The sequence below is a fragment of the Nanorana parkeri genome, unplaced genomic scaffold, assembly GCF_000935625.1.
Source record: "Nanorana parkeri isolate BGI_ZX_2015 unplaced genomic scaffold, ASM93562v1 scaffold1978, whole genome shotgun sequence".
In the NCBI taxonomy this organism is placed as follows: domain Eukaryota; kingdom Metazoa; phylum Chordata; class Amphibia; order Anura; family Dicroglossidae; genus Nanorana; species Nanorana parkeri.
Window position 1 is genome coordinate 4,982 of NW_017308246.1, and position 12,674 is coordinate 17,655.

The 12,674-nt window shown below is 41.4% G+C and overlaps 1 protein-coding gene across 1 annotated transcript in view; it reads left to right on the top strand.

Annotated features, from left to right (window-relative positions):
- The first annotated feature begins 9,289 nt into the window (after positions 1–9,289).
- RASGRP2 (RAS guanyl releasing protein 2) overlaps positions 9,290–12,674 on the top strand; it is a 147,179-nt gene continuing 143,794 nt past the window's right edge. The window contains exons 1-2 of the mRNA XM_018572253.1: positions 9,290–9,443; positions 10,139–10,255. Of these exons, the coding sequence (XP_018427755.1) occupies positions 9,375–9,443; positions 10,139–10,255 (186 nt within the window). The 5' untranslated portion in view covers positions 9,290–9,374. The remainder of the gene's footprint in view (positions 9,444–10,138; positions 10,256–12,674) is intronic.

A 12,674-nucleotide genomic window follows, 5' to 3' on the forward strand; every position in this document is an offset into this window, starting at 1 on the left:
TTTGCTTCCATACAGAATTTGCATGTCATGAGCTTTTGGCAGGGCAGTAAGGTTATATCTTCTGATACGAAAAAGGAGAAGAAGACGGTCGCAAGCACTGCTCCGTGCGCTGACCAAAGAAGTTACTTCAGACCTTGTATAGAAAAATACAAATGCTTTCTTAAATGACATTTAAACTATGCATAGGTAAATATAGCACCATATCCCAACATCGTTTTAAAAATGACAAAATGGTCACATCATGTGCAAAAACATTCACTCCAAAGGGGTTAACCCTGTTACCACCGCTTAGGGTATGTTCAGTATCTCTATGCTTGCATATGGATGAAATACATTACTGCCCAACACACATTCAGAAATCAATTCATGTATATATGTGTGTTTCTATATCACCCATCTATAGGCTCACTGCCAATCTATCATGGGTGTTATACACAGAGAAAAACCTCATGGATTGATTCGTGAACTGCCTGTGTTCAATTTCAAGCAAGTCCCTTGGACAATCACTATATCCCGGTTTCCAGCTAATCAGCAATTATTGGTCACACAGATGGTTCAAAACGAGATCTTTATATCTTTCCTTTTTCCTTCGGTGTCATTGTAAATATGTATAAAGCACAGATGGATCCTAGGTGAGGACAGAACTACTGAGCGACTCGTTGGTGTTGAATTAACATCATTCATATGAGAAGTAAGTCTGATTTGTCCAGTCTGCTCAGAGGCAGAATAACCATCAGTGTATCCAAACTTATATCATAGAGCTGTGACTTATATTCAAAAGATTTCAGATATAACTTACGATCACTCAGGGTTCATGATCGAGGAGCCGGCTCACGTCGACGCGTTTCGCCCCTCCTGGGGCTTCGTCAGGACGTGGTCATGGGGTGAAAGTGTAACCTTTTTATAGGTAGTCCAATTGCTTTGTCTATTAACCCCCTCCAGCTTTACACTGGCATTTCAATTTTGATAAATGATTTGCACATATATAATTTCTCACCATCCACACATGTGTACTGTGAACTTAAAAAAAACAGACATACAGTTTCTAATTTATTTTTACAGCTATATATAAATGTATATAAGTTAGATATATCTAAAGCATTGAGATATATACATAGACTTAGACCACTCGGTCTGATCAGATGTACACTGTTAAGGTTCCTTAGCTTCCTCATAAAAAGACTTGTAAATTAAACTCCGTGTTTATTCCTTTAGGTGCTAGAGTGTCCAACTTATACATCCACATTTTTCTTTTTGTTTCAGAATTTTGTCAAAATACCCTCTCCTAGCTGAAAGATTTAACACATAAATCCCCTTTACTTTTAGCCCTTCCGGGTTTCCTTTGTGGTATTTGTCAGTGTTGGGCGACGGGACTATCTATTTGTCCCGTTTTTTTGTGGAAATTTTTAATGTCCCTCAAATGTTCGCCAAGTCTAAAAGTAGTTGGTGTTTTGTCTTACCAATATAATATTTACCACATCGATAATCTGTGTTCTTGGTCTCTGGTTAACCTTGATTTGACTGTTTCTCAGGGTTCTGTGGGAGTACCCCCTTTCCCTGAATCTGTTATACATATCATTGGATTCTTTCTTGAAATCAGATGTCAGGGAGAAATTTTGTTTAACCCGTAGGAACTGGCCAGGGGGTATTAGATACCTTGGGTGATGGCTAGTGGCATGTGGGATGGTTTTTGCCACTGTTTCTTTTCTGAAGGTATTTGTTATTAACTCCTCATTTTCTATCCTTATTAATAAGTCCAGGAAGGGAATCTCATGCTGACTTGCTATGTGTGTCAGTCTTATATTTTTGTTATTCACATTTAGCTCTCGCATGAAATTTTCCAGACTCTCTTGTGGGCCCTCCCATATCATGACAACATCATCTATGTACCTGAGCCAGAGTCTCGTACGGCTCAGGTATAGACTGTTGACATAGACTTCCTCAGTTTCCCATAGACCCAGATGGAGACCGGCATTCAGGGAAAGGGGGTACTCCCACAGAACCCTGAGAAATAGTAAAATCAAGGTTAACCAGAGACCAAGAACACAGATTCTCGATGAGGGAGCCAAAATAAAATAAAGAAAAAACTTTGAGGGCCCTGTCCGTATAATAACCCAATATGGCTCACAATGGGAGGAACTAAAGAATTTTTTTTTTTAAACACTGGCACGTATTACATCTAAATCCGATCCTTGGAGAAATAGTGGGCCTGTAACCCCAACTAGTAGCCGTAGAGCCCGCAACCTACGGGACCAACTGGTGTCCTCAGAGTATAAATCCAGCACTAGGGAGACGTGGATAGGTGAGGAAAGAATTAAGACTGTGGGTATGTACCCATGTGGGAGGTATCAGATCTGCCCGTTTGTGGAACGAACCAAATCATTCTGTACAAGTGATGGAAGGAAGAGCTACAATATAAAACATTTTATCAACTGTACAACAAGCAGGATAGTCTACAAACTGGAATGCCCATGTGGTAAATATTATATTAGTAAGACAAAACACCAACTATGTGTCAGACTGGGCGAACATTTGGGGGACATTAAAAATTTCCACAAAAAAACGGGACAAATAGATAGTACCATCGCCCAACACTATGACAAATACCACAAAGGAAGCCTGTAAGGGCTAAAAGTAAAGGGGATTTATGTGTTAAATCTTTCAGCTAGGAGAGGGTATTTTGACAAAATTCTGAAACAAAAAGAAAAAATGTGGATGTATAAGCTGGACACTCTAGCACCTAAAGGATTAAACACAGAGTTTAATTTACAAGTCTTTTTATGAGGAAGCTAAGGAACCTTAACAGTGTACATCTGATCAGACCGAGTGGTCTAAGTCTATGTATATATCTCAATGCTTTAGATATATCTAACTTATATACATTTATATATAGCTGTAACAATAAATGAGAAACTGTATGTCTTTTTAAGTTCACAGTACACATGTGTGGATGGTGAGAAATTATATATGTGCAAATCATTTATCAAAATTGAAATGCCAGTGTAAAGCTGGAGGGGGTTAATAGACAAAGCAATTGGACTACCTATGAAAAGGTTACACTTTCACCCCATGACGACATCCTGACGAAGCCCCAGGAGGGGGGCCGGAACGCGTCAATGTTTCTGTGTCCGTCCGTGTTACCCTGAACCACCAGGGAGCATGCAGCTCTAACATCATCATGCCCTCTTAACTACAAAACAATGGGTTAACAACTTCCTAGTTGCTGGACTTCACTCACAAAAGGGGAAAACCGGTTAGTACCCACAAAATACTACTTGAACCACACTGTTTCATTCAAAAGGAGACTTGTTTCCGTGAAAGTTGAAAATGGATACTTTGTGTCTCTAAGTGCAGCACTTGCAATTCCATGGTGAGCCGGCTCCTCGATAACGAACCCACAGTGATCGTAAGTTATATCTGAAATCTTTTGAATATAAGTCACAGCTCTATGATATAAGTTTGGATACACTGATGGTTATTCTGCCTCTGAGCAGACTGGACAAATCAGACTTACTTCTCATATGAATGATGTTAATTCAACACCAACTCAGTAGTTCTGTCCTCATCTAGGATCCATCTGTGCTTTATACATATATACAATGACACCGAAGGAAAAAGGAAAGATATAAAAATCTCGTTTTGAACCATCTGTGTGACCAATAATTGCTGATTAGTTGGAAACTGGGATATAGTGAGATATAGTGATTGTCCAAGGGACTTGCTTGAAATTGAACACAGGCAGTTCACGAATCAATCCATTAGGTTTTTCTCTGTTTATAACACCCTCGATAGATTGGCAGTGAGCCTATAGATGGGTGATATAGAAATACACATATATACATGAATTGATTTCTGTATGCGTGTTGGGCAGTAATGTATTTCATCCATATGCAAGCTAATCCATAGAGATACTGAACATACCCTAAGCCAGTGGTTCTCAACCTGTGGGTCGCGACCCAAAAGTGGGTCACAACCCACAGTTGAGGGGGTCCCCACGTGCCTTGTGCTGCTCTAGGTAAGAGGCTCCTCAGCCCCCTCCTAGTGCAGCAGTGTCAGTTCTCCTAGATGGCGCTGCAGCCAGAGAGTGGAGCAGGCAGTAGTGAGGGGAGGTGACTGCTTGATCACCACAGAGCTCGCACTGGGCACCACAGAGCACGCACCAGAGAGTCCCACTAGCCACCTGAGAGCCCACACAGATACTAGTATTGGTGCATCCCTAAATTTTACGGTTGGGGGTCACCACAACTTGGCAAATGTTACCAAGTGGTCCCAGCCCTAGAAAGGTTGAGAACCACTGCCCTAAGCGGTGGTAACATGGTTAACCCCTTTGGAGTGAATGTTTTTGCACATGATATGACCACTTTGTCATTTTAAAAACGATGTTGGGATATGGTGCTATATTTACCTACGCATAGTTTATACGTCATTTAATAAAGCATTTGTAATTTTCTATACACGGTCTGGAGTAACTTCTTTGGTCAGCGCACGGAGCAGTACTTGCGACCGTCTTCTTCTCCTTTTTCTTTCATGTTGTGCCTAGTTACAGACCTATTTTTTGTTAAAAAATTGGTAAGTCCCGAAAGGGACACCCCTAAATGCATGAGCTAATTAAGTATCTCCGGGGAATCCTTTCGCTTTTGTTTATATCTTCTGATACACCTCTCTTTATAATGTCCTTTATGGCTTCTGGGTTTCGGTGCCATAGTTGTCTGTGCCATAGATGGGTACATTTGTTTTGTGGATTATGAGTCCACACAAAAGGTCTTGACTTGTTTGTCTGTGGTGATGAGTCTGTAGAGGTGTTCATCCAATTTACCTTTTGCGAGGATTTGCTTATTGAATTGTATCAAATTGTACATTCATCACCTCAGAATTGAATGCGAGACCGTTATTAGCAAGGGTTTTCAGTAGACATGTGCACTGCCAAAAAATTCGTTTAGTTTCGTTTTGTTTTAAATTCGGATTTGTGTTATTTCGTTTTTCGGGATTCGGGTGTGAAAGTCAATTCGGACTCGGACGAAATTCGGTAGCGGTAGTTCGAACGTTCGTTTCATTTTCTGTTCTTATTCGTTTCTTATTCAATTCTTATTCGTTTCTTATTCGTTTGCAGCAAAGTGACATTTGAGGGGGAAAAAATATTTTTCTCCTTCTCTAATGTCACTTTGCTCCAACGAACGAAACGAATAAGAAACGAATAAGAACAGAAAACGAAACGAACGTTCGAACTACCGCTACCGAATTTCGGAAATGGAAATTCGGATTCGTTTGCATTCGTTATGTCTGTAATTCGGATACATCCAAATGTCCAAATTTCCGAAAATTCGTCCGAATTTCGATTCGGAACGAAACGAATCGCACATGTCTAGTTTTCAGTTATAGAAGGTTTCCTTCTAGGTCTGGGACATACAGTACATTTTTCATGAGGATACTCTGCTTGTCCCCTGACAGTGTGATGCAGAATCCTTGACTGTTACCTTCTGCAGTAATACCTTTCCCATTTGCTAGGAAAACTTTGTCCTTTGCACTGAAATCAATTTCTGTGAAGAGTGTCTCATCACTAGTTATGTGACTTGTTCAATACACCTGAATCAATACACCATCTGGGTGGTATATAGTTCTCAGTCAACTTAAAGGTAGCGCTCCATGATGTGCCTGCAGTTTCCTTTGTAGCTGCCTTAGCTCTTTGGCTTGTAGGTGCCTCTGGCTCATACCTTTAGCTGTATTTTCTTTATTTAAGCTTGAACTTCCATTCCACAGCTCTTATTGACTTGTTCTGTTTAGTGCCTGGGCCCATAACCTGTTGGTTATGTGTTTAGATGAAGCACTGAGATCTTGAGATAAGTTGTACTTGCTTATAAGGACATTATAATGATGGAACTTCTTGTTCTTTCCTGCATCACTTCTGCTGACCCCTGTAGTGTGCGTCACCTCTGCTGATCCCTGTAGTGTGGGTCACTTCTGCTGACCCCTGTAGTGTGCGTCACTTCTGTTGACTTCTGTAATGTGCGTCACTTCTGCTGCACCTGCTTACAGCGCTTCTGCCACCCGCACATCTTCCCCTCCTGAGACCTTTTGTACCCCTCCGCACCCTTCCTGAGACCCTCTGCACAAGACATTAGGCCAGCATTCCAAAGCTGAGAGGCAGAACAGAGTATGTACCAAATTCGTAAATAATTATGCTGCATTGCTTTATAATGTATTGCTGGGATTTGTAGTCCTCTCTAGATGATGGCATTCTGCATGTCTAAGCTCCTCTGTACAGAGACTGATGTGACTGGCTCAGTGTTCTCTGTACAGTACAATGGTATATGTCAGAGCTATATGAATGTAAAATAATAGTGTGTGACTATGGGGGTGGGGGCATTAGAGTGTAAGCTTCTTTAGTGCAGAGACAGCTGGGGGGCCAGAGAGATCTGGATCCGGCACCCTCACTTGGGAGCAGGAAGGGGAGGGGGCCCGAGAAAAGAATCTTGCACCAGGGCCCTTAGTTCCACCACTAAGTAAGACCTTGAGTCTGAATCTATGCAGGACCGCATACCCCACTAAATGTCCCTGCTGCTGTCACATAATTCCAACTCATGTCTAGAGGTTTAGATTCACTGCTACCATGGATTCTTGGCAAATCCTGTGGGTTTGAAATTTGCTGTGTTGGTGAATTTATATCCAAATTAAACCGGGCGATTTAAAAAAATTGCAAGGCCTTTAAACCATGACCAGCAGGCTTACAAGGGCAAACAAGGGAGTTTTTAAATAAGTCCCCCTCTCACTTTAGGCACAGAGCAGCCATATTAACAGTGTATTGAAGCTGCTGCGTGACAGGTTAGGAAAAACAACAAACTGCATAGGGAGAGATTAAGGTCAGTTAGAAAACTGTACATTGAGTCTGTCTGCAAGCTTTCTGTCCTGTCCATAGTAGCGATGCACCAATACCGAGTATTATAAATGCTCCCGATGCCTATCCTGATACCAGAATTTCCGTTATCAGGAAGCTGTTCGGCCAGGCATTACACGCTGCCCAGCTGCCTGATTGGCCAGCAAGCCGGCTCCATGCTTCCTCGTCACCAGGGAGCTGGCTTCCTGGCCAATCAGTAAGCCGGGGGGGGGTAATGACTAGCCGGCCAGCTTCCTGATTGGCGAATCCAGAAGGCGAATCATTACGCGCCCCACGGCTTCCTGATCGGCCAGCAAGCCGGCTCCATGCTTCCTTGTCACCAGGGAGCTGGCTTCCTGGCCAATCAGTAAGCCGGGGGGGGGTAATGACTAGCCGGCCAGCTTCCTGATTGGCGAATCCAGAAGGCGAATCATTACGCGCCCCACGGCTTCCTGATCGGCCAGAAAGCCGGCTCCATGCTTCCTCGTCACCTACTGACAAGGGAGTATGGAGATGGCTTCCCAGCTAATCGGGAAGCTGGGTGGCGAGTTATTACACGCCACCCGGCTAATCAAGATGGGACTTCCGGTAGTGGTATTCGTTATTGGCGAGTACCGAAAAAATATCAGTACTTGTACTCGATACCGAAATACCAGTATCGTTGCATCTCTAGTCCATAGTTTTGGTTTTTTTTGGGTGCAAAGCTTCCATTTAAAATAAGTGGATAATCTACTTCCCTAAAGACTAGGGATGCACCAAAATTTCGGCCGCCGAAACATATCGGCCAAAATGCTACTTTGGACAAAATGCCGAAAATACATCTTTTGGCCGATATTGCGGTGCATCCTTGATTTCTCTCTTCCCTGCTGGGTGCTGCTTTATGTCCTCTCTGACACAAAGGAGGAGAGAAACTGTCAGAGCCCTGTGAGCCGCAATGTCACAGGAGGCTGAGCTCTCCTCACGCACATCCCTGCTTGGCCTTCGACTCAGCCAATCCAACATCTGGATCGGCTGAGCCGAAGCTCCAGCAGCTCACTCGCTGCCGTTCACACCTATGCTCATAGGGGCCAATGGAAGTGAGAATAGCCGAATGCTGCCGGGCGGCATTTCAGCTCGGCTATTCTGCTCACTACGTCCGAGGTAGCAAGAAGAATAGAAATTAATATAAATGGAAAAAAATGGTTAAAAATTATTTAAACAAATGTAAAAAAAAGAAATTAAAAAAAGTTAGGAAAATAATAAAAAAAATTAAAAAACAAAAAACAGCGTGGTGTTTCCCTCCCAAACAATACCAGACCCTTTAGGTCTGGTAGTTAAGTTAGGAGGGACCCCATTTAAAAAAAAAAAGTGTATGGAGTTCCCCCATAAAGTCATACCAGGCCCTGAAGGTCTGGTAGGAATTTTGAGGAACGCCACCCCAAAAAATGGGGAAAAAAGTACGTGGAGTCCCCCCTAAAATGCCATGCCAGATCCGGAGCTTCGCCCAGTTGTTATTCATTGGACGGGATCTGCTAGAAGACTCTAGCAGGTGCCGGCCAATAGGAAACAGTTGTGCGGAGCTGTCACTGCTAGCTCCGCCCAATTGTTTTTTAAAATGTATTTTTCTTTACATTATATATATTTTAAATTTTCCTATTTAAAAAAAAAAAATTAAATCATTTTGCAACTTTTTTTTTTCACATTCTTTCCACTTATTTTCTATTCTGCTCGGTACCTCAGAGGCATTCGGCTGTTCACTCCCTGCCGTTCGGCCCCTATGAGAATAGGGGCGAACGGCAGCGAGTGAGCTGCCGGAGCTTCGGCTCAGTCGATCCAACATCTACAGAGCATGTTCTGCTGACCGAAGGCAGCCGATGTACGGTTGATTTTAGCCGATGTATGGCTGAAATAAGCCGTACAAGGCTGAAGTGAATAGCTGAACAACGTTCGGCTCACTTCACTTCGGCTGGGTTATTCATTCAGCTGCCTTTGGACACTTTTAATGAGTTACAAGCTAACTTCCTAGAGGAAAGGTTATTGTAAAACTGGCTCTTTAAAACTTGCTCATTGGCTTTCCATAGACCAAACGGAATCTTTAAAGCTTGCACAGAGCCCCACACAAGTTCTGCCTTACAATTTGTTGTGAGAAAAGTGGACATTTTTCTATAAAACCAGATCCAAGCAAAGTGTCACAAAGTGATTGCTTTAATTTTCAAATCAGCATTAGAAGAATAAAAATTGGATTTTGTAATATTTTGCACACATTTATAAACATAATCATATATGAATTAATGTATAACATCTTGCTGCTAGACTAACTTCTAACTTTTGCAGTGTACACAATAAATTATATCTGTTTTTTGTTCTAAAGATTTGAATTCATTACAGGCTAAACTACTAGCTGTATTTTTATATCCAGTTTCAGGATTATCACAGCTTTGTCCTTCATGGTTGTACTGTGGGAAACCCTGTCTTGGAAAGATTCATAGCCCTGTTCAATGGTGTTTCTCAGTGGATCCAGCTTATGGTGCTGAGCAAACCTACTCCACAACAAAGGGCAGCTGTCATTAAGCAATTTGTAGAAGTAGCAGAGGTATGTATCTATGTAGTATTTTACCGTAATGTCTCTTCCACACATGTCTAGACAATAAATTAGTGGAATATTTATCCATTCACACAAGGTTTCACCAAACAACAGTATGTAATGCCTCATTAAAGGAGAACTATGGGGTCAGGGCTTTTCCACATACTTCTCCTAAGGGTAACGGGAGGACACAAACTGGTGTCCTCCCGTCACGCTAAGCTCAGTCTCAGTATACTGAGACGCTGCAGCCAGGACGGATCCCGACATTACTGTCGAGATCCACCCAGCTGCGGGATTGACAGCTGGCTCTGCCTATCTAGAGCCAGCTGTGCCCGCCCCCTCCCCCGTCCGTTCCGCCAGTCAGCGCTGGAGGATCGAATAGGGGAGGGGGGAATCCCCGCAGGGAGCCGTGACTGACAGTCACGGCTCTCTGCAGGGATAGATCGAGAAGTTAGCGAGCGACACTATGTGTTCGCTCACTTCCCGATCTATTGAGCCGACCTGTGACAGTTTCATTGTCACAGGTCGGCTAGAACTATGAAGCTGAGTGATTTTCACTCGCCTCATAATTCTCCTTTAAGCAAGGGACATAAGATTTTCCATTATATTATATTTAGTTTAAAAGTAAATGTAAGCTTGTTCACTGTGGTAGTTTGCTATACAGTATGTGCTTTAAAATTTGCTAACTAGATTTGTTATTGCAGAAACTTCTAGAGTTGCAAAACTTTAACACCCTCATGTCTGTTGTTGGTGGCCTCAGTCATAGCTCTATCTCTCGCTTAAAAGAAACACAGTCCCATGTTGGTGCAGAGACCTCTAAGGTAAATTCATTATGTGAAGTGTGCTCAGTTGTTATTGTAACTACTAAGTAATTAACTTTTTATTTCAAGTTATACTATAATAGCTTAAGATCAACATTATTTTAGAGTTCAAATTTAAATGTTTAAAGTGAAAATGTTTTATATTTTTTTTTACGATCTTCATTTTGTAAATGCACATTGACACATTGCATACGAACGCACACATACAGGGACAGACTGTCTTTTTATAAGTAAAAATCTGTACAGAGCTGTACTTAGCAATGAAAGATGAGACCCATTGCCGCTCTCCTGGAGAATTGTCAATGGGTCTTTCTTCTGATCATGTAGCTGTGCATGTAATGTTGGCATTCATATGCAATATGGTATATCTACCAACGTAGCTTATTTACATTTGGATATGTGTATACCAGGCAACAGCAGCAGCTGATGAACATTGAATCTCACACTTACACTAAGCTGTGAAGAATAGTACTTACTAGAGGTTCACCAAAATGAAAATTTTAAAAACGACACCGAAATGAAAAAAATTATGTCAGGCCGAAACTGAAAATGTTTTTTTTCTAATTATTTCAAATATTGTATTTTTTAAACTTAATTTGTTTATTTTATTTTAATTTATTTTTATTAAATAGTTTTATTTTTTTTACTTTAAGGTGCTTCGGGGAAATATTAAGGATCTAAACAGACCCCTGATATTTCTCTTTTAAAATAGAAAAAGTTATTGAGAACTCAATCTCTTTTTCTGCAGACCCTGTTATAAATGAACAGAAAGCCTCTAAACTGAGTTTTCGTGTTCATTTATAATATGTGGCTATAGTGTGTTTACTATAAACACAATCATGAATTAACAGGAGGTGATGTAGATATATTCCCATTCATTCATAATTGAGGATATAGTAAATATACTCTGTCCTCAATTATGTACAAACACTCAGCGATCACTGACCACTGAGTGTTTGTACCTCGCTCTCCATCCTGACAACTGTCACAGGAGACTGAGCGGTGCGGGAGGAGAGATCAGCCTCCTGTGGCAGCGCTGGCTGTCTCTGCCCATACACCGCTCTGCCAATCTGTAACAGGAAGCTGAGCGGTCCAGGGAGGAGAGATGCCGACCGTTCACATCTCTCCTCCTCCTCCTCCCACAGTGCTTAACCACCTGTGACAGTTTCTATCAACAACAATCTAGGCCAAGTCAGCTATTTTGGCCTAGATTGTTCACTTCTCCTGACTTCTCCAAACTCTTCACCCTTTTGTGAATAGCCCTGTAAGTGTCACCATGTACAAGGCAGAAAGGGTGATAGCAGACCAAAGATCCTAGACTTTTCTAGGCTTCTTGCGAGTATCAGTAAGGATACTGAACAAGTGTTCATGCACAAAAAATCTCTGAATACGTTGCTGAAATTCAGCGTAAGGAATAACTTGGTTTTTCCACGAATGAGCTATGGTCTGCTTAGCCACCAGAAATATGACGTTTACCAGTTGGTGTTGAGAGCAGTCTCTCCCTGGACAGGTATCAGAAAAAAGGTGGAAATTAGCCTATATATTTTTGACATGCAGGATGAAAATCAGGCAAACTATTGATAAATATACACTTACACATTCCCTTCAATTTAACTTACTTTCCTATTTTTTAAAAATCATTACAAAATCATTTGCAAAAGCTATGGAAAATGCATTATGCCTATTTGGACAAATAGTATTATTGATTACAGAGCTACATACATAAGTTTAATGCCATGTAGCAGATCATAAGGCACTTATGCTACAGAAAATAATATACAAATAATATCTCATGAAGTTCAATTATGATGCATGTTATATTTGTAACTCTCATTGCCTTCTTCTGTCAATAAAATGTTGTCATTACTATGGGAGACTGATGCGGGACACATATCGGGACCTGCTGCTGCTCCACAGTCCCTCAAAAGTAAAATCATTTATGTGAGAATTTATGATTCCATAATGGCAAAAATGTGTAAAACAAAAAGGAGGAATTCCATAGAACTCCTGAAAGTGAGAGGACGGGTAGCAAATATCAGTACAAAGCTTTTTTTTTTTTTTTTCTTAATAAATTCTTTATTTATGATTTTTTCCAAGTGGTAGAAAGACAACTAGTACAGACAATACAGACAAGAATCGTACAGATCATACTTAAAGCATTTTCAGAAAATACACAAGGATTATTCGGCTAAAACGGGGTCAGTATGAGACACTGGCAATCTCACGCCTCGTCCACGCCAACTGGCATAGTTTTCCCTGAGTACCATATATAGATCTGTGAGTAGTAAGCCCATAGCATGTCCATACTCAGAGTTAAGAGTGAGGTATTGAGAATGAGATGAGAAAGTCACAGGGGAGAGAAGAATACAAGAAAGGTAGTAGCAGTAGAAAGGGTAGGTGGGGGGGGGGGGGGGGGGGG